The sequence below is a fragment of the Acomys minous genome, assembly GCF_964271855.1.
Source record: "Acomys minous genome assembly, chromosome: 2".
Lineage (NCBI taxonomy): Eukaryota > Metazoa > Chordata > Mammalia > Rodentia > Muridae > Acomys > Acomys minous.
This window is the reverse complement of record NC_140484.1, coordinates 111,401,632-111,428,318: the sequence shown is the minus strand read 5'-3', so window position 1 is coordinate 111,428,318 and position 26,687 is coordinate 111,401,632. Positions and strand designations below refer to the sequence as shown.

At 39.6% G+C, this 26,687-nt stretch overlaps 1 protein-coding gene across 9 annotated transcripts in view; it reads right to left on the bottom strand.

Annotated features, from left to right (window-relative positions):
* AKAP13 (A-kinase anchoring protein 13) overlaps positions 1-26,687 on the bottom strand; it is a 281,857-nt gene that overhangs the window by 31,737 nt on the left and 223,433 nt on the right. For all 9 annotated transcript variants that reach the window (XM_084801414.1, XM_084801408.1, XM_084801407.1 and 6 more), the window contains 3 exons: positions 23,155-23,287; positions 14,645-14,819; positions 1,087-1,154 (listed from right to left, as the gene is read on the bottom strand). In XM_084801414.1, the coding sequence (XP_084657540.1) occupies positions 1,087-1,154; positions 14,645-14,819; positions 23,155-23,287 (376 nt within the window). The remainder of the gene's footprint in view (positions 1-1,086; positions 1,155-14,644; positions 14,820-23,154; positions 23,288-26,687) is intronic.

The following is a 26,687-nucleotide window of genomic DNA, read 5'->3' as shown; positions in this document are numbered from 1 at the left end:
CACCAATGAGCTGAGGGTGGTAGGAACTTCCAATTTGGGGGGAGAAAGTAGAAATTCAAATTGGTGCAACATGCAATTTTTAAGTCTTTGCAAAAACTAAAAATTTAAAGTATAGCATCAGCCAAAAAATACATCACTGAGCTGAGAAAATTCAGACATAGAAGTCACCCATCTTCATATTAGTCCAGCACCGCCCAGAGTGGTCTGAGGATGACCAGTATCATTTGGGAACTCCTCAATTCACTCCAGAATTGGAAATCATTCTGGGGGAGGGGTCACAGCAGCTAATTTCTTTGGATAAGATCTTGAGATTATGCTGATACACACTCAAGACTGAGACCACTGCACTAGGTAATGTGGTTACTGTTGAGCATCTGTGCAGACACATCTGGAAGTTCTCAAGGAAGAAACACATTTTATGAATGGTTGACTCTGATACATCACTGACAGTCACACAGGCTACCTAAGCTTATATGGCACCAATATTGACATTTCCTGTCCTTGTACTATGTCATCTCTGCTATCCGTATGTACCTTCGGAGAAAAGACCAGGTAGGTTGGTTCCAAATGGAGTAGACTTCTCCCCCTACCCATCACATATCAAAAGCCTCTGATTTCCACCTGCTGACCTCACGCTCCTAGATGGGGAAGCCAGCCATTTCAGCAGCAGGATATATTTGCAGAGCTAGTTAAAACAATCACTTCAACAGAAGCACAGAGACTTGTTTAACATATGAAGTTCTAAAAATCATTTCATTCTCTTTAAAAATTCTTTAGAGACAGAGTTCCACTCTGATACAATGATATCAAACCAAGGAAACTATACTGTGTCGGCCTCCTAAGTGTTGGGATTACAAGTGTGAGCTAAGCATTTCCTTTATTCAAAGTTTCAAATTCTTGAGTGTGTTAATCAAGAAGGTGACTGATCGTTTTAATGAGCAACTATCTTTAGATTAATTTGGTCTCAAAGTTGGCACCAAATGATTCAAACAAACAACCTACTACAACCTAAATTCTAACAAGTGGGGATTTTGCTATTTTTAAACCACTGGATTTTGAACATTCTAATAGCTTGAACTATCTTACCTTCATTTTGACCTTTGCACAGGAGGCTAGACTTTCTCTGCAGCCTTTGTGAACAAAAGCACTACAACCTGCAAAGAAAACACAAGACCAGGTCACAACAAGGAAGACAAGACTTGGAATCTGACACTCCACCACTGCTTGAAAGAGGTGACAGACTTCTACTCACACAAAAAACATTACCGTGTTACAGGTCTTTCCTAGAAAGCATACGTATTTGTGATTAACCAAAAGAAGTCAGGAATTTATCAGACAGAAGCCTAAAAGGCTATCAAAACTAAAAGTTTAAATGCTTGCCATCAAGATATTTTGTCTATACAGCTCAAAGAACCCTGAGGCTGGAACTAACCTGCGAGTCTCATCTCTAAGGAAGAGGTACCAGAAAGGACTATGCAAGTATCCAAAGTAACAAAGCAACCAACAGTCCTACCAAACTATGATGTGTATGATTCACAGCACAGCATGATAATTGTAAGGGTGCACTAGTGGCACATATACAGTGGCAGTAACCAGCAATTCACTAATTGGACTTAAGACCCACTCAATAAGAGGGAAACCTAGCCAATTACACATGACTTCTGAAATCATGGCTCTTGGGAAGGAGGGAGAGAATCTACAACCACCACTTTATTACAGCCAGCATAATTCTTAACTACGTTCTATATGTATCCTTACACCCACAGAAAAGTGTATTCCTTACTCTTCATCAGGAAACTCCTCTTTGCCAGAGGCATAGGTCATTACAGAAAACTATAACCAATCAAAATACAGAGTTGTGGAGTGCAGTTCCAATGGACACATTTATAAAACAACTCCCACACCTAAGGCTCAGGAGCTTTCTGAAGATGGAGTGGAAAGATTCTAAGAGTCAGACAATCACGGAATTTGCTGTGAGATTTTGTCTCCAAGGATACCAGAAGATATACCCATAAAGCTTCACCAACACCAACTTTCTAGATATGAGCGGAACAAGAACAACAATAGACAAGCTAACGTGGATAGGAAAAAACATGAAGGACTCAACCCTACACAAAGGACTATAGGCAACTAAGGAATGCTGGGATTGGATAGTTTGCCTCAGGGAAGATCATAATGACTGGTTATCCAATACCAAATGGTTAACCATGAAACATACATACAAGTAACATTATACAGACTGAGCTGGTTGTACTTTTATATTTAGGATCCACGCACGCATGCATGCACACACACATGCACATCTTTAAAAACAATTATGGAGAAAAGAGGCCATGAATTTGAAAAAGGAGGGTATGTGAAAGGGTTAGAAAGTTGGAAGGGGAAGGAGTCAATGACACAACTATAATCGCAAAAGATAAAATAAATAATTAAAAGATGTTATACTTAAAAATTGTAAGAAAATATATGAAGCTGCTAAAAGGAGCTGTGAAAATTTCAGAACAAGGACCCGAAGACCCACCAGCCCATGTCCTTTGAGACCTCAAATATCCTGAGCTTTTTGTAGGCTACTCCCTGAGTCAGAAGCCATGTAAGAAGGTAACTACAACTCTCCCAAAGCACCCCTGGGAACCTTGACTCAAGAGAATGTGGGAGATTTCCTGAGACAAAACAGATTCAAATTTACCAATGACACATTTTATCTCAAAGTATTTTTAATTTTCCATTCCCGTGGCCTAAAAGGGCCACTGATGTAAAAACCATGCTCTCTGTGCCTCAGAAAGGTCATCATCTCTTCCTGCTGTGATGAAGTCATAAAAATAGGCTGTGCCAAGAGGCCAGAGGCAAAGCACAAACAAGCAAAAGATCTGTCTTTGGGGACAACTGAAGAGGCGTCTGTCTCCTGGGAAAGGCTAACTCAGGAAATCAGTGACAGACAGCATTTCACTAGGTATGGCTGTTTCAGGGAATAGCATACGCCTTGTCCTAGCCAACGAGGTCAAGATGCTCTTGGACTTGGGAGCTTGTATGTAAGGACTGCAGGGTAAGAGGAACTCGCTGCTATGAAGGAGACTGCCAGCAACCCAGATACTAAAGGCCTTACCCATTTCTTCTGCAGTAGTTGCTTCTAGAATGCCTGCTTGGTTCAGTGGTCTCTTCCTGAACACTAGCAGTCACAATGTCCTGGGATTTTGTCATGCTTTTCTTCTGCACTGAGGATCTTTAACTCTCTAGTGTAGTACCTGGATCATGATTATCTATTCCGATGTCTATGTGTAGACCCACAATCCATTTGTCTAAACCAAGTGCCCTGACATATCTTTCATGGCTGCATTTGAAAGTTACTGTGTCAACTTATCATCATGTAAAAGAGAACAGGACACAAAGCAGGTAAATTAAATTTAATCCAGGTCTTAATTCTGGTTACTACGACCATAGAATTAAGTTCCTTCTCTACAAGCCCTGGTTTCCTCGTCTACAAAACAAAAAGAACCACATTCCTCATTGTAACTATTGTGAAGATATAGTAATGAAGAAACCTATCTAAAATTGGAATTTACTTTGGAGAGTCAGTCAGCAACATCGGATGCAGTTCAGTGTGTGCCAACTTTATGAATTGGCACCGAGTCTCGTGCTATACACAAGGACCCAAAGATGCCCTTGTGGCACTGTCTGTAACCAAGCCAGTGAAAATAACCCCACATCCTAAGCAGTAGAACAGCTTGAGTATGTGTGCAAGGTGAGTGAAATGCCAGTAACAACATCTATGTGGTCAGTCTTCCACTTCTCTACAAAACAACACTGGGGAGAATAAAGCAAAGTGAGATGCAGGACAACAGTACACCAACTGTTAATATTAAATTTTGTTCATATGAGATGGCGTTATAAGCCACAGATTATGTTAGTGCTTATTTGGAGGGAAGAATGGCGACTGGCACAGGGAAACAAGTTCATTCTAACTGTGGAGGTTCATTTCTTAAAAACAGAAGGATGAAGCGCTGTGTCAAAATGATAGCTTCTTTCCTTTCTCCTCTATGGTGATGGGGTCAAATTCAGAGCCTCATAATGTCTTAAGCAAGCATTCTACCACTGAACTAAATTTTTAAATTTTGAGTTGGGGTTCAATAGCTTTTAAATTAAAAAAAATTAGGGTTTCAAACTTTATAACCCTCAAAAGCTCCTCAGATTTCCTTATCCCTTGAAAATAGCAAGCTACCATAATTGTGATATATTATACTGAAATGCATCCTTCCTTTTATTTTACTGTGATTCTGTAATATCTGGGGCACCAACAGGCAATATGAGAGGAGACAGGTTTGTTTGAGAACTTGGCACTAACTCTGATCTGTAACAAAATTTTGGTTCAGACCAAAAATGCTTCCAAGCTGGGCCCCTCCTGTTACTTTCCTCCTAAATTCAACACCTTTTGGAGGGCTAGGTGGCACTGTTACTTTCGAACAGACATTAGCAGTCCTCATGTTCTTGGGCCACTGTTTGAGATTTGAGAACAATTCTACTTCATGCAACAGAAGGAGAAGCAACATCTTGAACATGCTTCCAGTAGAACTTTTCAGTTAGCTGTCTATAAACCCATACATAACCTTGCTGAATTTTTACTATGCCCAGTATTTAAGCCACAAGTGTCAGTGCCAAACAGTTCATGTGGCTGTCTCCTTACCACACTGACGTACCTATTTGAAATCACGGAAGTCATCAGCAAGGGCTCCTGGACTTAGTCTACAGGATGGTTTTCGTGCTAGGTGTGAGTGATTTAGACACTCAAGGGACACCAGCCAATGTTATGGGATTTAAAACCGTATCATCTCTTTTAAAACTGTCAAAAACACCAGACTTGAAGACAAACCTAATATATTTTTTAAGCACACTGCCACAAACCATACCATGTTGTTAGGAAGATCAAAGACAACTTATCTGGGCTTTCTTGGGAAGTTGATACCCACATTTGGCCGTAGACTGTTCTCTGCCTAAGTACTTTTCTTTCTCAATGGCTGTGCTTAAATCTATGTTAAGCGTTTTGTGTTTTTTTTGTTGTTGTTTTTTAAAAAACAAACTCCCAACATTTGTTATGTTTATTAAAAAGAGAAAATTGATTTGGCCTTTTTATTTAAAACATTCTCTAAGAGCAGCTAAGTGGATTTCTTTTTTTTTTTTTTTTTCAAAATTCTTCAAGAAAGTCACAAAGTACAGTGGCTTACAGGCTTAGAGCTGACCTGTAATCACATTTCTTTGGAATTAAAAGATAAGCTCAGCCTGCAACCATCCATCTATCCCCTTTCCTCCTTTCCATTCTTCTCCTACGTGGAGGTATCCAACAAAAGAAAATGGAGCAAGTTTATGTGCCTGAGAATGATTGTTTATTTGTTGTGTTTTTTGGGTAAACCATCCATGATAGATTTTTGGTGAAATGTTTCATACTATCCAATTTTTCAGCAGAAAAGCTGACATAAGCAGTCAGACTTATGAAGAAAAGGTTATTCAAGCACTTTATTGCACTGTTCTGTCTACTGGTAGCAAAAATCTATATGAAAAAAAAAGTCACTGGATCCTATTTAAGGACACATGGAAGAAGAATGGCCTTTAAGAACAAACAGAAACATTTTCCTCCTATGGGAAAATGGAAAACTCTAATTCTAACAAAAAGGAAAGAAACACCACTAGAAACAAAGCCAAACCAACCAACCACACAAAACCCAACCAACCCACGGAACTAAGAGCAACTCAAAAACACATGCTCCAGAATTCTTTCTGCAACTTCTTGTTTAAAATCATTGGGGACTTTTAGGCGCTGTCTAGTCTGGACTGATAGTCTTGTATGCAAAAAGCATGTGAGACGTTCTAAGTAGCCAGTGTTAAGAACCACAATGCTGATGCTCAGAACGAGAGGAAAGCCACAGAAAGAGCTAAGCCATTTTGGCTAAGTGCCCTTAACAGCAGTTTTCATAAGAACACTGGTAAACAAAATGAAACAAAATAAAGCTTTCTTGCTGGCCAAGAATGGACTTTATTGTTCAAGCTCTTTATTCACCTTCTTTTCTCCTAAATAAAAGTATCTTACCTTTTCTTCAGGCTATTGTTTGTATTTTCTATCTCACAGAAGCAACAAATTGATTTAAATTTCAGAAACCATCAAGGTACAGAGCAGCTGCCTCTGAGGAAATCCAAAGGAAAACCCAACCATCATGCAGTTCTAACTCACATTTCCTACCTAGGGTCTTAGTCAACAGAAATAACCCACCACAAAAGTACTCAAAAGATGCTAACACAACAGAATACAAACCAACAATAATCTCAATGTCATCTGACATCTGTTAAAAGCAAACAAAATAAAGCCACTGGCAAGATTCAAAACTTCGAATGTAACAGTGTCTTTATTCTGAAGGACTCCACTGAGCTTTCCACAAAATAAATTACTTGTGGCAGCCAGAAAGAACAGTTGATTGTTCAAGATAGCTTTACATGCTGAAGAAGGAAGAACTGCGAAGACATTTATTTCCAACTAAGCCTAGACCAGGAGTGTAGTTTGGACTAAGGAAAAAAAAATCCTGCTAAGATTTCTGCTAAATTCATTTACATTACAACATTCCTGACCAGAGGTTTAGGCTTTCTCTTAAACCCAGAAGTAGACTGTTGCTTACTATTTCTTGTGATCATTAACAATTCCGTGCTATTCCACACCAAACTGTATTTAGTCTGACATACTGGTCTAGGAGTAAACCTGTGGTCTTAGTGATTTCACTAAAAAGTTTATCCTACCAATCTATTAGAATCTGCAAGCAGATGGATACATGAATGTGGCAGATGTCAGGAGTAAGTCATTGGAAACCATCTTCTCCATCTCCACCCTGCTCTACACTTGATCCTTCTAAATCACAAGTAAAGGCCTGATAGAACAGCTGTCTGGCATATGAAGTTCTACCCAGTGGCCAGAAAAACAGGGTTTATTAAACAGAAAAAAAAGCTTTTCTCTTCTAAATGCACAGTGGTTTTCCTAGAAGGTAGGTGACTAACTGGAGGGATGCTACATTTCCTGAGACGACTGGGAAGATCCTGAACATGAGCTAGGGAGAAGGGAAAAGACAAAGAATTCTGAGTCACCGGATTACTCATATTTCCTGCTTCCTGCAAAGATAAGAGATGGGGCTTCAGATATACAAATACGCATTATAGGCTCTGTCCTTCAGGAAGCCAACAGAGTCAGGCAATTACCTTCATTCTTTTGGAAAGATGACCAATGCTCGTAAACCTCTAGTCCTACCACTCTTTCCCCCAATGAAGCAGGCGGCACATGATCATACACAAGCTTTACGGCTTCCGTCAGAGAGGAGGATGTGTATGTGTAAGGGGGAAGGGAGAGGGAGAGGGAGAGGAATAAAGGGAGGGGAAGGGAACAGATGGGAATGAAGGGAAAGAAGGGAGGGAGGGAGGAGGGGGAGAGAACATGAGCAAGCTACTTGTTTAAGACAGGGTCGCTTTGTTGTTTGCCATGGGCCCACAAATTTCTGGGGATTTTCCTGTTTCTACCTATTTTGCATAATCCCTGGGATTATGGGTGCATGGATTTATGTGGTCTCTCAGTGTTCAGCTCAAGTCTTCTGTGTGACAACTGTTTTACCCAACGGAGGCAACTTCTCAGCCCTTGTTTTATTTCTAAATATTTAGAAATTACAGTCAAACTTATGGAGTTTGTGTACATTATGCCAGGTGTGAAAGGCAGAAGACACTCTCTTCCTATCCTGTGGGTCTCGAAGGTGATCTGGTGAGCCCTTGTTTGGTTTCTAAGATCTTGCTATATATGTAGCCCAGGTTGGCCTTAGAGTTCACGGTGCTCCATCTGTCTCAGCCCTCGGGGTGTTGGGACTACAGCTATACACCACCTCACTCCACTTTCATTACTTTTAGGATTAAATACTAGGGCTGGCAATACACTTCAGTGGTATTCTAGCAAACGTTGAGGCTCTAGGTTCAATTCCTAGTACCACCACCACTAAAGACACGCAAGCATATAATCATTGAGTTAAATATGAGAAGCTTGGCAATCATAAAGATTTCCTGGAAATCAGAGAAGCCATCACTTTTTCCTTTTGTAAATAAATATAATCTGATTATGTTGATGATACAGATATGCTAGAATCTTTGAAAATTCCCCTCAGTGATCCTTCAGTGAAATTTTATGCCCACTCAACTGTTGAATCCTGTTCTTCCAATACAGATGCTATTCATTTTATGAAGTTGGTAATTTCTCTTTTGCTTATATATCTGCTAATTGCTCCTAATACTGGTTTACTTCCATCTATGGCATCTATAGTTTTGTTGTCTTAATTTTTAAATTGTAGTGCTTGACTCAACAGGCAACCTACTCCTGCACCACCCCATTCTGTGGTAGGTTCTGGGTATGCTGTGTTGTCCATAAAAAATATAGTAGTCCTATATTTTGTTTTAGCTGGGGATCCTAGTGGTATCACTATCCCTAAATGGGGTTTCTCAAAACATCTTGTACGACTGCTTAGCTCATATATTCCAGTACATAAGGATGGTAGAAGCCTGGATCCCAGACTCATCCATAGTAGAATTCCAATCAGGATCCAGGAGTTGCTGCTTCAGAAGGTCTTAGAACGCAATTTTTTTATACCCTTAGCCTTTAAAACTCTTGGCTCTACTTGGGAATCTCAACTTCTGGCTTTTGTTAAACATCCTTTTCTTTTTCTTTTTGTCTTTTTTCAGAGACAGGGTCTCACGATGTATTTCTGGTTGTCCTAGAACTTGCTATGTAAACCAGGCTGGCCTTGAATTCACAGAGAACTACTTGCCTCTGCCTCTTTACTGTCTGCTTGACTGGATTGAGAGAGGACACAATGATTGTCTCTATAATGAGTATTTCCACAATATTACTGAGTGAGGTGGGGCTCCCATAAATTTGAATGATACCATCTGATAGGCTGGGGACTTAGATAACACAAAAAGGGAAAAAGCTAGCCATTGTTTTCTTGTTTCCTTGGCACCATGACGTGACCAGCTCTGCTTTGACATACCCTTCCTGACAAGATGGACTGAAACTGTAAGTCAGAATAAACAATTACTGCCTTTTAAGTTGTTTTCCTCAGGTATTTGTCAGGAGATGAAAGTCTAAGTAAAAAAAAAAAATACTTGGGATGGAGAGCTGTGGCTAACCTGACCACGTAGGAACTTTTTTTTAAAAATTAATTTATTCTTGTTACATCTCAATGGTTATCCCATCCCTTGTATCCTCCCATTCTTCCCTCCCTCCCATTTTCCCCTTATTCCCCTCCCCTATGACTGTTCCTGAGGGGGATTACCTCCCCCTGTATATGCTCATAGGGTAGAAACTTTTAAGAATTGGCTTGTGAGCATCTGAGAAAGTTTGGGGATGCCCCACAGAGGTCCCAGATATTTGAGTGTAATTTAGTGGATGATTCTGTTATGAGTGTAAACACCCAGAATACTGATAGGAAAGGTGAAAAAACACTGTTTGTGAGGTTTCTGATAGGAGTGAGAACAATACTATAAGCTGCACACTGTGGACATTTTATACTGTGGCAGAGAACTTTGTATTTTGAGCAGGTGCTGCTTATAATGCTGAATTTGAAAGTGATGGACTAACAATTTTAGTGGAGGAAAATTTGCAGCAGCCTAGCATTCAGGCTGTGGCGTGGGCTTTTCTGGATGCTTATAACCAAGTCTATCTCTCTCCTCCACCCCTCCTCCCCCAGTGACAGTTGTAAGCAAAAAAACATGGCAGAAAGTTTTGAAGTATGTGCAAAGCTGGGGCCATGGAAAGAGAAGTTGCTGAAGACATTAGAGGCACTAAAAAGAAGCCAAGAAGGAATAGGAAAGACATCCTGAGGACAGACATCCAGGAATTGGCTGGACCCCACCCATTCCGAACTCTAGGGTGTAGAGGTTTTAATTCACTTGAAAACATTGTTTTGAGATGAGAACTCCAGGACTACTTGTTAAGAAGTACTTGTGTGGCTGACCTTAGGAAAACATGTCCCAAGAAAGGCCTGGACCAAGCTCATCAAGATCATACTCTGTAGGGCCACCATTAAATCCTGTGACTATATGTCAAGCATCTGAGGCACAAGGTGGCACTGACATACTGTTAGGAAAGTGCTTCTTCAGGTGCACTCTGAGACCCCGGCATCCATGTTTCAAGGGAGCCTGGCTACGGTTTGAGCTTGTGGTGGTCCTTGACTTTATTTACAATAGTGCTGTTTTTGTAGATAAGCAGAATCCAAGAGTTATGGAACCACGGGCTTTCTACCCTGTTCTCAAAGGGAGGCATAGAGATCCACCAACATACAGCAGAGGTGGGATCCTCGAAGGAAGCCACTCAAAGGGCAATGCACCAAAATTGTGGAGGTAAAGTTAAGGATGCAACGGAGACCTTAGGAATATGTTTTGTCAACCAAGGGAAGGCCCAGTTAATTAGTGGAGCCTGACCTAATGAGAGGGTCACAGGGGTTGCAAGCAGTAATGCTATGAGGGCAAGGCTGCTCAAGACTCTGGGTCCCACATCATGCCATTATGTGTCCCAGATGCTGGACAAATAGCTGTATGATTTAACACTTGCCATATTGGGTATTGATCCTGGTAGATTCAATCCTTCATGCTATTCCACTGCACTGATTTTTCTGAATGGGAACGTATACTCTGTGACACTGTATTTCCAATATTCAATTTCCTTTTTAATTTTATAGGAGCTCATAGCTAAATGTTTGCCTTGAGTCTTTGAGGAAACCTAGAACTTCTAAACAACATAAGACTACACAAATTGTATATACTTGGCTTTATGAGTCAGCCGTGAACCTTTAGGGACCAAGGATGGAATATTATGATGTAAGGCAGTTGTATTTGGGTGTCAATTTGACAAAGGCTAGACTTGAGATAGTTAATGTTTTCAACTTAGGAGCTTGAAAAAGACAGCTTTCTAAAAAAGGATTGGCTATGAGGAATTTGGGGAAATTTACCCTAAATGTGAGCAATGCCATCTCATAGGACAGGGCTCATATAAAAGGAAAAACGGTCAGAAACTACCAAAGCTATGAGCTAAAATAAACCCTTCCTTAAGTTGTTTGGCATTGGTATCTGGTGACAGCAACAAAAAATACACACTAATGAAATGTGTGTACACGTATATATATAGTTTTCCCAGTATTTTAATATTTTATAGTAGAAAGCAGTCCAGTCTGTTTTAAAAATGAAATTCCTTGAATATCAATTTTATACTACCAGTCAAGAATTATGGCCTTAATTAACAGAGACTCAACTGCAGCAGAGAGTAAGTGACTGGGGTGCTCAGCCCTAAATGGAGCACACACATCACACCCCTCTCCACAAGGCTCAGGGATATTCCTGGAAGAGGAGGTGGAGAGAATGTAAGAGCCAGAGGAGGTAGAGAACTTCAAGGAGACAGTGTTTTCTGGACACAGCAGGGAAATTGCACATACAAACTCAGAGTGATTCTGTAATCATGCACAAGATCTCTGAAGCTCAAGGCACACAAGCATAGAGGGGCCAAGATGGGCATGAAATCCCACCACTAACTGAGAAGCTGTTGGCACGTGGTAACTCCTGGAAGACAGATAATCAGTTTTCTTTAATGATATGATGATCCCTGGTAGACAGACCACATGTCAGACTAGCTTGGCAACACAAACTGGACTAGATTGGGGGCAGGAAGAAATCTCAAAGTTTGATAGGAAGGGGTGGGTAGTTGATTAAGGGAGGAGCTGGGGACATGTGAATGTATTCAAGATACACTATATGAACTTTTCAAACAACTGTAGCTTTTTAATGTTTTTCTGACATTAATGATTCCCAAGTAAGTAAAGGCACTTTCATAAGGGAGAAAGGAATATATAAAATAATACGTTAGAACAGAAAAGTCTCTGATGGGATTGAAGACCAGATATTTTAGTTTTACAATTAAGCTCAGTGGGAGTAATGTTTTTAGGTCTAGATGTTTTATGTTAATAGAGATGTGATAGATATTGAGTTACATTGAGAAATTTAGACTCACCAAGATAGGAAAGATGTTTTTTTCAAGGTTCCCAAATACAAATAGCCAAATCACTATGAATGTAACATTAATTCCAGATTGCTTTGTGGTTCTTTTTTGCTGTATGTAGTTTATTTTATACATGTGTAATAATATAAATGTGTATGTAAAAATGTTAAAAAAAACCACAAAAATAAATTTTGACTGCTGTTTTTCTCCCACTGTTGGGGACTGAGCTCAGGTTATACATGGTAGGCAAATGCTTTATTAGTGAAGTAAGTTCCCAGACACTGGGCTCTTGTTTCTATTGATTTCTGTTATAGCTTGTATATGAATAGTGCCCCCAGCATGTTTTGCGCACTGGTCTTCACCCGGCTGCACTATTTTAGGAGCCTACAGAACCTTTGGAACACGGTGCTCTGGTAGCAGAAATGTAGACATAGGTTGCTAGGGAGGGTCTTGGAGTGACACCTGCCTCTCTGCTTCCTCATTAGCATGACCAAGAAGCCTCTTCCACAGGTTCCTGTCACCACCACCCTGCCATGCCTTCTGTACATGATGGACTCAAACTACAGCCAAAACATTCTCTTTATGATGCTCTGTCAGGTGCTCTGTCATGAGAAAAGTAATTAATATGAGCTCTTAACTTAAAGCGAGAAACAGTCTCCATATAGCTGATACACTGGTGCCTCCCTCGGTATTTATGCTAGCTGGCTTCACTTTACATATATACTGAGGGAGGACAGGTGCTTCTTACCAAATGGGCCAGCAATACTGCTCTTCATCCGCTCACCTTCATCGTGTTGTGATAAATACCTTGGTTTACATTAGATAAAATGAAAATGACAGCTACACAAACTCTTTCTAGAAGCTGTGGATCAAGGGCATTACCAACCATGCTAATAATTTACCAGAAAATAGAATGGCAAACCTGGGGCTTGATCATTACAGTGTGCTCTTTATTAAGTACAGTGCAAAATGAAAGCAGGTTTAACATTAAATGCTCAGGTTAATATCTAAAAACGTTTTAATGACAGATAATGCATTTTTGTTTCTTTAAAGGTGCTATTGACTTCTGTGGTAGGCAACTAGATTAATGCCAGTACTGACATGTAGACTGTTTCATGGACAAACATCAAAGGTGCTGACATTTAACACTGCAGAAAAGAGCCCTAGTTGGAACCTGGGTTCTGAGAGGAAATCACTGTGAAGACACTGGACACACTGGATAGAGTTGGTCTCTTGCTTCCTAAAGCTTACCTGAAACTCAGTAACCTAGTACTGTGTGATGAAGTTCTCAATTTTCTGTTAAGTCAGATATGGAGGATATTGATAATAAGTATGATCTTTGCCTAAAGGAATGCAAACTGATTTACAAATAGGGCTATAGGTTACTTTAGGGAATATAGCATATTCTTCACATTAGTTTTACAATTATGTATGTGGCCAAGCCTTTTAAAAATTTTATTCTTACAACAGCTGGGAGACTCAGGTAAGACAGGCTACAGGTTCTTAGCTAGTTGAAGCTTCATGCCTCTTTTGTATTAAAAAAAAAAAAGGTAAGCCCAAATTTTAAATCTGCCCATATAAACTCTCAGCACTTTAATTTCAGTGCTATTTTGAGTAACAGATTGCCCGTTATGCACAATAAATGACTGAAAACAAGACATCATGGTGTCTTGTATGTGACTTAGCCACATGAGACAAACCATGACAGCCTGCCTGACTGTGCTGGGCTTATGGTGGCTGATTTCCAGTATGCTCGCCTCTGAATAAAGCAGCTTCCTTGTTTTACGTTGGCATGCTTTACAAATATAATTACTTTCCACATGTACACTGATACAGTTTTGAGAAATATTACCTTAAAGCACATTTGCAAATTATAGTATGTGTGCCAGATTTGGCCTGCTACTTGATTTTGCAGTCCATGAGCCATGGATGGCTTTTATATTTTGGATAGTTGAAATAAAACTGAAAAGATGAGTATGACATGGCATGTAAAAATTTAAATGTCAGTGTCTGTAAATAAAATTTTACTAGAACAGAGCCATTTTTGTTGCTAATTCTATGGCTGCCTTTGTGTTGCAGCTGTAGCTATGACACAGACACGTGTTATCTACATCCTGTACTAGAATCATGGAGCGTACGTGCACATGCAGACACTCTCATCTTGTAGCTATCAAGCTATAATGCTGACAAATGGCTGGATCATATTCCCAAGGAATTAGACTGCTTTCCTATGCCAGGCCTGAGTTTGAATCTCTAAAGTGCATGCACGTGTGTGTGAATGTACAAAAATAAGTGCACATGATCTGACAAAGGGCCTGGGTGGCTCTAAGGCTCAAGGCTATGCATTGCTTTGATTTCCCGGATTTCTGGCAACAGGGGGTGTTTTATAAGCGGAGAACTGGAAATTAGAGATGTGTGAAAGAAATACGAATTTTGTGTTACACAGTTAAAACTAGAAGAAAAATACACACAAGAGTTACTTCCCCACATAAATGAGGAACAGATCGGGGTGGGAGGCATAGGAGACTAGAAACAAACCAGGTTTCTTGAGGCAAGAATGCCTCCTCTGATGGGAGGAAGAAGCACATCTCTTACTTGCACATGTGTAGGCGTCTTTGTTGGTGAAAGGCCTCATGCACTGGCTGCAGCTGATGGGACCCACAACAGGAATGGGGCTGAAAGTGTGCCCGTTAAGAGTCTTCTTATCTTTTTCCTTCTCTTTAGATTCTTTCTCCTTATCCTTAATTTTATCTTTCTCCTTTTCCTTTTCCTGCCAAAGAGAAGAATCAATAGTTATCTGAGTCCTGGAGGGCTTCCCCTCACCTGGACACACAGATGGCAAGTGGTGGCACCTACTGTGGACAGAAACGAAGAACTATGTTTTATGAATTTATATTTATTAATTAACATTTTATTTATTAAAAATAACATTTTATTACTTTTCAAACATGCACTCTCTCACAGAAAAACTGAGTCATTGGGGGTTGTTTATACTAAGACACAGGGTAGAGGCAGTAGCAAGAAGCACTGAATTTAGGATCGGTTTAGAAAGGGTGCGGAAGGACGGTATTAATTCTGGGATCAGCTTGAGGAAGAAAAACAGTGTCAGTTTAAGAAGCTCTGTGAGGTTCCTCTCTAACTTTTACACACCACATGTATGTCCCTGAGTAACTACAATACTTTTCTTCCTTTCTCGTATCAGAACTATGAAATAACCCCAGATATACAGATTTTGCTAGTTATCAGATATTAATTTTGGTTCAGTGTTCAAATGGTGACAGAGAAGCCACTGAGAGGAGTGCAGAAAACTGCACAGAGGTTAAGAATAAATTCAGTTCTAAGTTCCTTGAATAGTGGGATTGTGGGCAAATATTTCTGTGAGCCCCAGTGAGCTCATATGCAAAACGGGATAGCTGCCCATTCATAGTTTTGTTTTTGTTTTTAGTAAGAAGGGGAAATACATGCAAAGCCTAGCACATACTAAGTATAACATTTAATACATGATAGTGACTATACCTCACTGAAAAGTGAGTGTTAGCAGCTTACTGCTCTCCTAACTCAACACAATCTTTTGTAGTGAAGGAAAGGAAATTTTGACTTGAGGCAGGAGGAGGTAATATCGCAGGAGCAGCAGGACAGTGGAGCAAAGCACGGAAAACACAAGGTACAGAAAAGACAAGAAAGCCACTGCAGGACCCTTCCCAAAACCACCTTCTTTGCTGCAAAGCACCCATTTCCTCTCAAAAGACAGGGGACCCAGGGTAGGGAACTCCCAAGGCTTAGCTGCTCACTCCTCTGCCCCAAAGCCCACTGAGACAGGAAGGCAGGCCTTGTCTCTGGATGGAAGGGCAAGGCTTCCAAAGACCTGCTGTCTTTAATTTTCACAGTGAGGCTTTCTTCTTGCACTATGGTTGCCCCTCACGCATAAGACCTGACATTCACCTCATGTTTACTACAGGCCTAGCCACTATCCTAGGTGCTCACCTGGCTAACAACAAACTAACTAAATCATGAAGAGCTACAATTCATAGAGGTGAATTTTACCTACTGTTTTATACTCCAATCTAAAAAAATACCCAAGAAATGAGCTTCTCAAAGTGAGTGACCATGACAATTACTAAACGTTACTCCTCAGTGCCACCAGTAGAGATTATCTAGATAGATTCAGCGGGCAGAGGGGCATCATGCTCCCCATTTTACAACAGAGAGGATAATGAACGACACTCAAAACGATGAATAGTTATTATATGCCAGACACTGAAACAAGTGACTAACATGTACTTTCTTGGGAAAAGGCCATGGACTGCAGTTCTAATTATCTCCATTTTGTACCTGAGGAGACTGAGGCTTCGAGATATCTAATAATACATTTTGGTGCATAGATCAGCAACTGTTTAAACTGAAGCTGATGCAGTCCTGGATGACTAAACCTCAGTTCTCACTAACCACACTTACTGTAAAAAGGCTGGTGTGGTTCCTTGAGTTGCAAAGTGTTAAGAGCAATGAAAAGTACCCCAAAAATAGGAATTAAAATCTTCTGATTTTCTAAAGTTCAGGGCCCACACAATACATGAAATAGGATATTTATAAAATCTATGATTCTCATGAAATTCTATATAACAAAACTCCAAAAGCCAAACTGACGCTTTTTAAAACTATAAACAACAGAAAGGATGGAGGAAAACCACTCTACAAAACAGGAAACTCTTCTGAGCAAAATTAGTAACTGCTAAAGTGCATAGAACTTAAGTTACCACACCTTGAGCATATCCAAATCACCCCTTTAACTAATATTTTGCTTCAGATTTTTCTATATATAAGTTGGTAACTTAAAAACCATCTTTTCCCCCCTTTTGCTTGAAGGTTAAAAGCATACACCAATGGTAAAACAAAAACAAAAACACAAACACAACATCCACAACTTTCTATGGCAGCTAGCTTATTCTCTGAAGAACTGCAGTGTTGTTTAGATAAGAATGATCTATTTTCTCACCCTTTATAGTAATCCAGACCAGCTCCCCCAAGGACAAAGACAAAACAACAAACTCTACATGGCCTCCTCCTGTTGTAATAATTTACTGCTTTGTAGAGGTCTGGCTCTTACCTGCCCATGTTTTAGTCCTGTGAATCGCACTGTTATGAGAGGAACTTCGGGAAGCCGACCCCATTTTACCGACATGATTTGACCCCCATGCCAGGAAATGTTCTCTCACAGGAGGCGCTCATGCCGGCAGGGCAGACAGCTCAGTAGCTCAGAGCTGCCATTAAGCAAACCATAAGAGGAAGCCAGAGACTGGTTGAGAAAGAGCACGAGGGGAGGGTTGAGGCTGCTTGCTTCCTTGAGACAGTCTTAACTATTTGAATGCTGCTGGTAAAGATAACCACCCTACTCTAAAAAACACAGGAAATGAAAGAAAACTGAAGTAACTCCCAAATGCATGTGTGGACAGCATTTATATTACAGAATGGGAAATATGGCAAGGATTGAGGCCACGTGCAATGCTGTAAGTTAAAGGTACATGTACTTAAAAACAAATTCCTAATTACATAAAAAGCCAAGTTTTATGAGAAAATATTTTAGCTAAGTTGCCTATTATGGTAAAATGGTGACTGGTTATCATTCTTAAATTTAACATATCTATATTTAACCATTGTGTACATGCTTTAATTAGGCTGTGAAAAAGAATGGCATTTAAAAATGGATGAGATTGGTCATAAGGACACTAGGGTCCTACGAAAGTAAATACATTTTCATTTTCCGAAATTGTTTTAGAAGTCAGGGTACTGTGGACAACTACGAGTACCTAGTATGAGTAGGTACCTTGGGGAGGATGTTGGTATAGTTCTTTCATTTATGTGGCACAGACACTAGAGTTTGCAAGTGGATTACCCGGGGAGAAAGTTAGTTCTTTTTACTCAGACAGACTTTGAATCAGTCTAGGAATTGGTCTAAAATTTTTCTATGGTCTTCTAGCTGTCCTTGTAAAAATGAGCACTTAATAGAAAAAGACAACTAGTGGTTTAAAGATTATGGTCTTTATGAAGGTGAGCACTATGTATGCAAGTACTTAAACACATGTCTAATAAACACAGTTTACTTAGCAGGAAACAGTACTGCCACTCAAAGACAATACGACAAAAGGAGAAACTGCCCATCTTTCTCTTACACTTCCTGTTTAGGTCTCCCAACTTTCTAAAAAGCATTTAGTATATATATCAGGCAACTTCTGAAAGTTACTGAGGTACATATGCAGGCTTGGTAACTAAATTCCTTATATAATAAAAACTACATACAAAAAAACTTGGCACTATGGGGCAGCACATTATCTATGGCTGTGTACCATTCACTGTCTAATAGCTCACTTTGGCTACTCTGAGTGCCCAAAGACTGTTTGCAGTCACAGCTGAACATGTGGGATAACAAACATGTTTACAACTGTATTTTCACAGATAAGGACACCATGCTTAAAGAGAAACTTTCTTAGCTGTACGCAGATACAACTTAGATGTATTATTTTATTATAATAGTCATTAAGCTGTTAAATTTTTCCTTAAAAGAAAGTATGCTTATATTAATTAGTAGCTGAATGACACAAGATTAGAGGGCCTCTCATTAACACATGAAAAAAACTACTAACCTCAGCACGTGGTAGGTGCTTCGTTGGTTACAGCACTGGTCTAATATGTACAGGGCCCTTCACTCAATCCCCAGCACTGAGAAGGAAAAGAAAAACAACTAACCCCAAACAGATTTAAAGATATGAAAGTTCATCATTTCTGTAGAAAAATTAGTGACATCTACACTATCATTTTCAGTTTTTTCTTTTTTAAACAAATGGGAAACATCATCCAATAGTCAGGAAGCAGAGTAGGTTGATATTCATTACTGTGCATTAGAGTGGACACATGACTATCTCTTTCTCATTACCTCTGCCTGTACTGACAAAGTCACAGTGTTCTGCAGCAGCCTTATTTAAAAGTTAGCTAACAACCACTAACTAGAAAGATGACATGTTAATATGCCTGGCCACTAAAGCACTTGCAAACACCCGTTAAAGGGAACTATACCACAATCTGCAGAGTTATGAATTTGCAGTTTTTGGAGTTTTCCATTGCTGGAGACAGAACAGCCCCTAAAGATCAAATCTTGAAGTCAAGTCTGAAAGAGGAACCAAGCCAATTGCAAAAGAGTGTTGTCACTTTGACTAAGGAGAAGAGCAGAGGCAAGAGGTAAACTGATTCTTTAATGGTGATGCCTGACCTGACTCTAACACAGGTACCTTTTTTTCCTGTCCCATCTCATCACCTGCCTCTTACCTAACTATAGTGCTTTGAGGTAAATAAAAAGGAAAAAGAAACTACTTGGTAATAGATTTTGCTGAAAAATAAGTATATAGTGACAGGTGACATGTGTGGGAGGTCAGACCACATGCAGCCCTGCCTGTGTATTACCCAGCCTTGTTACTTCAAGCACTTTATTGTCCTTTAGTTTGTAGAGTACGGAAGTTGGGGTGAGATTTTGTTTTACAGGTTTAGTTCCAGTTTCTAAGTTTGATCCCACACTATCTTCTTCGCTGTCTGTATGACCCCCCTCAGCAATCTCTCTGTTGCTGCCACCATGTGGATTTAAAAGTCATGCAACTGGAGAGGTGGAGAAAAGAGAATCTCTACTGACTAGATAGTTTTAGTAGTGTGTGTGTGTGTATGTGTGTGTTTAAGACTCCATTTTAAAAGCAAAACAAAAACAGAAACTTTCTGAATTCATACAAACCAGACCACTTCATTTTCAAGGTCAAGACTGAGTATTACAGACCACTAAGCAGAGAAGCCATTCAATAATATGTGACTAGTTTCCCCAATGGAATTTTCTTTTGTTAACAGAAGCTACTGACCAAGCAAACAAGCTAAACAAAATATGCAGGTTCTGCTGTTGCCAGTACGTGGAATACAGTATGTATCCAATTCTCCTGACCTCTTGTATATTTTTTTAGATCTAAGCCAAGAATGAAGGCAACATTTAAATACATAATTGGGCTAGAAATGATTTTTGGAGGGTGGGTATGTTGAGACAGGGTTTCTCTGTATAGCCTTGCCTGTCTGGGACTCGCTTGGTAGACCAGGCTGGCCTTGAACTAAGAGATCTGTTTGCCTCTGCCTCCCAAGTGCCCGGTTGGGCTAGAAATGACTTCCTAGACTGTATCTCCATTCTGCATTTGAGAGGAAAGGTGGTGAAAAAGCAGACTTTGGTGTAAGATTTTTGTGGGGTAAAAAACCGAAAAGTAATGACCAAACTTCTACTTGGAAAAGGAGACTTTATTTACAAAACCTGGAGTCGTGGCTCAGATAGTAAATGTACCCCAAAAGTCCTTGTGCTTGTCCCCTACGCTATAACACATTGTGTAGATGGTGGAATACAGAGGAAGTGGGGACCTACTGGAAAGAACTTACTGGGGTATGTGCCCTTGGAAGGGGTTATGGGGCCCCAGCCCCTTACTCTCTCCTTGCTTCCCCTCCAGAAGATGCTTTCACCACGGGCACTTTATTGTCACAGGCCTAAAGCAACAGTGGTAGGTGGACACAGGCTGAAACCTCTGAAGTCAAAGTAAGCCCTTGCTCCTCCTTAAAGAGCTGATTACATCAGGTAATCTGTCTGCCATACAGACAGCTAATATGTTTAGTAAAATTTCTAACAGTTCACATAAGTAAGGTCTGAAAAGCTTAGTCAGACAAAAGAGAACACATTTTTTAATTGAAAAAAATTTTTGAACAAATCTTCCCTTTTCCCTAAATCCTCCCAGATCTCCCCACTTCTCTACCTTTTTCTCCCTCTCTCTCTCAACAACAACTATCACCAATCCCTCCAAATCTGCCAAAACCCCAAGAAACCCTTCAAAAACACAAAAGCCAAAATCAAAACAAGTAAGTAAAAGAGCAGTAAGACAAAGATTCCAAAACAAAGCAAAATGAAAGAAAAACACCATGAGTTCATTTTGTGTTGGCCAACTGCTCCTGGGCACAGGGACTACCCCAAAGTATGGTAGCTAAAAGAGGATACATTTTTTTTTTATTGAAAAATAAAATCATTCATATTACATTTCAATTGCTATCCCATCCCGTGCATCCTCCCATTCCTCCCTCCCTCCGCTTTCACCCCATTCCCCTTCTCTATGACTGTGACTGATGGGGACCTCCTCCCCTTGAATATGATGCTAGGTTATCAAGTTTCTTCTTGGTAGTCTGCTATCCTTCCTCCGAGTGCCATCGGGCCTCCCCATCAAGGGGACATGGCCAAATAAGGGGCACCAGAGTTTGTGTGAAAGTCAGTCCCCAGTCTCCGCTTAACTGTGGAGAATATTCTGTCCCTTGGCTAGGTCTGGGTAGGGGTTTGATGATGACTGTACATATTGCCCTTGGTTGGTGCCATAGATCGAGCAGAACCCCTGGGCCCAGATTTGCCCATGATAGTGTTCTTCTTGTAGGTTTCTAGGACCCTCTGGATCCACCTATTTCCCTATCTCCTATATTTCTCCCACCTTAGGGTGTCCTCACCACTATCCCATTTTCCTGGTAAGTAAAGACTTTCATGAGACAAACTCCTTGGCCTAGTGTCCAGATATAAGTGAGTATATACTATTTGAGTCTCTCTGCTTCTGGGTTAGCTCACTCATTACGATCATTTCTAGTTCAATCCATTTGTCCACAAATTTCAGTAATTCCTTGTTTTTAATAGCTGAGTAGTATTCCATAGTGTAAATGTACCACAGTTTCATTATCCATTCTCCTACTGAGGGACATTTAGGCTGCTTCCATGTTCTGGCTATTATGAATAAGGCTGCTATGAACATGGTTGAGCAAATTTTCTTGTTGTGTGCTGGAGCATCTTCTGGGTATATTCCAAGGAGTGGAATAGCTGGGTCTTGAGGAAGCCCTATTCCCAGCTTCCTGAGATAGTGCCATATAGCTTTCCAAAGTGGCTGCACTAGACTGCATTCCCACCAGCAATGAAGGAGTGTTAAAGGATACATTTTTATAAGAATGCTATTGAGTTCAATATAAATGTATACACAGACCTTTTTCTGTGCATACATTTATATGTACAATGTACAGAAGATATATTTCAGGATTCTTTTCAAGAGGTCCCTTAACTGACTATATCTTCATATGCTTATTTCTTTGTATATGCAGATAGATGGTTACAGGTAAGTATAAAGACTGCAGGGGAGGTGAGGGGACAGTGTTTCCCTCACTTGTTTGAAAGGAAAATAGCTTTGGTTTACAATTAGTAATCAGTATAAAAGAGTTAACTTCTTTCTAAGACATATCACAAAAGTACTAAAAATACATAAATCAAAATATTGAGAATATAGATGGGGTTATTATAGATTTATTTCTTAATTGTATATTTTATAGAATTCTGTAATGAGCAAACAACTACAATTGGATTTCTGAAACTGAAGTTGAATATCTTTGCCAGTCATCCTGTAGGTGTTGGGAATTGAGCCCAGGTCCTCTGGATAGTGCTGAGCCATCTCCCTAGCCTCAGGTTTAAGCATCTTAATTTAACTTCTTAAGCATTAAAGAGGATCTACAACAAATCCTCCTAAGTAGAAATAGATCTACATAAGCCTTCAAAGTTCTTGTAATTTTTCTGAAGCATAATTTTCTTCCCTCTATACCTATTTTACACACACACACACACACACACACACACACACACACACACACACACACACTGCTTTTGATCTTTAGATCAAGTCCTTCTATTGGATTTTTAACCCGATTAAATAATTTTTGCGTACGGTTCAGTGTGTAGGGTGAGGTGAAAGACTGGGCTGTGAACCTCTTTTCCACATTGAATAGGCACTCCCTAAGGAAGGGAGATAAGACCTATAGCAGCAGGGCTTTTGAAAGGATTCAGCCAACTGATGCACGGGCAACTTCTGGCATGTAGTAAAACTGGCAGCACTTCTGGCTGCTGCTTGCACTGGACTCAAAGTAGTTCTGAAGTTATTCCCATTGATACCCAGGAGTTGCTCAGGTGCACATGCTTCCTTCCCGGTGACCGACTGACGTGGCTATGCAGGGAATGCCCAGAAGATACTTACTTTGCTCTTCTTGCTGCTGGACATTTTATTCCTGATGTAGCTGAAGGTGCGGCTAACCTTTGTTCCACTCTTCACTTCAAAATCCTTTTTGGAGGGGCTGGGTGGCAGGAAATTGTAGTTTTCTTCTGTTATACTGAATGAAACAAAAAGATGTTTCTCAGGATTAGAAAAGTTAAATGGTGGGCTGAGTAAGAAGCAGGCTACTTAATATTCTCATATATTACGTAAACAAATCTGGAACTAAATATAAACAATAGCACTGGGTATACTGACTTCTTTGATTGAAAGGACATTCATAGATGGATGGCAGGGAACATGCTGAGAAAGATGGCAAGACAGAATCTTACGACAAACCCATTGAGAGCAGAGGACACACATCTTTTCTATTCTTTAGGCCTACCAACGAGTTGCTCCCATCCAGAAAGCTATGTACAACTTTGGGGTGAAGAATAAGCATATTCTAGACAAAATGTAGACAGATTCATTCCAGGGATCTCTAGAGATCCAAAATTACGGGTCTATTTGTTCAAGAAATCTGCATGAAATTTAAGTTCATCTAATCTGGATGTGTTTTGATTTTTAGGAAATTTATAATAGTGGATATCCTTAACGTATACTGGGCCCTAAATAAATAAATAATATATTATAAGGACAAAGAACTCATCTACGCAATTTGCTTGGGTATTTTACAGCAGTCATTTTACAACATATTTGTTAAGCAGAGCCATAAAAGGACCTCTACAGCTTTCTTGATATATGTGATGGTCATAAACAAAGACGTCCATTCTTAAGAGAAATGGCAGAAAAACCACTGCTCTAGAGAAAGAAAGATCAAAGATATGAAAGCAGCATAAAGAGAAATACTCACTGGAAAGGCTCCAGGTCATAATCACAACTGAAATCTTTATGAGAAGGAGGGCAACTTAAAATAATCAGAAATCCAGTGATACCAAATTGTTGGGGTGATCTTTCTATACACTGTGTGAAGGGTGTCTTTGTATATTCAATTGTTAATTTTGTACCACCAGACAGCTGAGTACTGTGTGGACTTTGATTTTGTTATTCAGCACCTGCAACATATTTTGCAAAGATACACTTCCCTAACCTTATGATTGGGGTAGGAGACCATCAAGGCTGGTGGATCTGGACCCAGGGGGCCTGCACAAATCGTTGTACCAACCAAGGACAACGCATGCAGTAAACCTAGACCCCTGTTCAGATGTAGCCAATGAACAGCTCATTCTCCACAGTTGTAGGGAGAGCAGGAACTGCTTCTGACATGAACTCTGGTACCTCCAATTTGATCACTTCCCCTTGGTGCGGAGGCCTGGCGGAACTCACAGGAAGGGGAAGCAGGCTATCCAGATGAGACCTGATAGGCTATGATCTCATGTGGTAGGGGAAGAGGTCCCCTTCTGTCAGAGGTCTAGAGGAGGGGAATAGGGAAGAGGGAGGGAGGGTGAGCTCCGGAAGATACAAGTGAGGGGATAACAATTGAGAGGTAATCTGAATTTGAAAAAAAAAAAAATATATATATATATATAGAGAGAGAGAGCAAGAAAGAGCAAGACAGTGAGAGTGACGGGGGGGGGGGGGAGGGAGAGAGCGGGTGAGCTGAATGAACTATGGCAAAGGCAAGAAGGAAGGTGGGACTTCTGGAAGAGATAGGACCTCTGGGAAGGAATTTGAGGCATGAAGAGCCACTATCAAGACTTGGAGGATGAAATAGGTGCCAGGACTGAGGAAAGGTAACAAGTCACATGGCAGAACACAGATTAATTGTAAAGGGGTTAATTTAAGCTAAGAGCTAGTTGGGAACAAGCCAATTAGCTAAGGCCAAGCTTTTGTAATTAATTAAAGTCTCTATGTCATTATTTGGGAGATGGTGCTCCAAAGAAAATGCTGTCTAGTAATTGACATGACCATAATTTGATCAACTAACAGTTAACTTGTATTACTTAATTATCCTAAACAGTCTGCAATACCACTTTCAAGGTAATGGAAGTAGACTGTGTATTATAATTAAGTTGGATGGACACAATATCTCATATTAGTGTAGAAATATATATAATGTGTATGGAGAATAATCTTAAATTTGAATTCTATACCAACACATCAAAATTAGAATATATATCCTAGGTTTAACAGATAGATATGATTCTATAGATATATAAGGTAAAATAGCTGATAAGGTCTTCAAAAGCCTCAGAGACCTACAGAATATGGAATTTAAAGATGCTTTTAAAAATTATTTTAAAGATTCTTTGACAACAAGACAGGTTAACTTCTGGCAATACCTAGCCTATCTCAAAGAAGATGATAAGATTCAAAGAACCTCCTTATGGAGATGGCTTCAAATGTGGTGGCAAACAAGCCACTGGGCAAAATGTCCTTGCTTCTACCATAGACAGAATTCTGCCTAAAAATGGCCAAGCTTGGATGCAGATAGAGTCAATGTCCAAACTCTGCCAAGACACTTGGTAAGGAAGTCCTCAATAGTTCCTGCCTCGCAAATACGTCTGTCAGATATATTAGGCCAGAAGGCTGAAAATGATGCTCCAACATTATAGAGTTTTGGGTGACTGTTCAGGCAGTAAATTGTCTGTCATTTTTTTCATCTTGGAAGCTGCTAATCTGCACTTCCAGTTCACTCAGGTGAATTAAGTTATATTCCTTCTCAAGTCTCTGATGGGGTTAAAGACACATAGTTTAGTTTTATAATTAAGCTTAGTTGTTTAGGAGGTAAGATGTTTTCAGATCTAGATAGATGTTTTAAGTTAATATTGATGAGATATGATAGATATTGATTTTCATTCAGAATTTTAGACTCACCAATGTAGGAAAGATTTTTTTTTCAAGTTTGCTAAATACAAATATCCAAATCACTATGAATGTTAACATTAATATAATTTCTAATTGTTTCACGGTTTTTCCTGCCATATGTAGTTTTTCTTTTATGTGTAATAATGTAAGTGGATATGTAAAAAATAAATATAATGAAAATTTTAAAAAAGAAAGTGCTGTCTAAATCACAATGTTTAATTTCATAAACACAGAGAATCATAAATGATGAATCAATGGGGATTTTGTGTGTGCTGTCAAGTAAAAAAAATTCAAGTTGGAATGAAACTCAATGCTAGAACACTTAATTAGCACGCACAAGTCCCTGGGCTGTTCCTTAGTATTAAGGGGGGAAAAAATGAGGAGGAGGAAGAAAAAGAAAACCTCAATTTTGCATGGACAGATATATATACTACACGGTTTTTCTTTTTGGAACAAGGATAGAACCCAGAGCCTCATGCATGTTAAGCATGACCACTTAACTATATCACCTACCCTAAGCTTTAAAGGTTAAAAAAGCTAAGAAGATGAAAGAACTGCACACTATGAAGCAAAGTATTAAGTTTATTCAAAATTTGGAAATCTCTACAGCTAAGTTTATAGAAATGTATAATGCTAAGTATAAGTATACTTTATATAAATAAAAGCAAATAGCCATCTTTATCATAAAGACAATAAGAGTATAAAGTGAT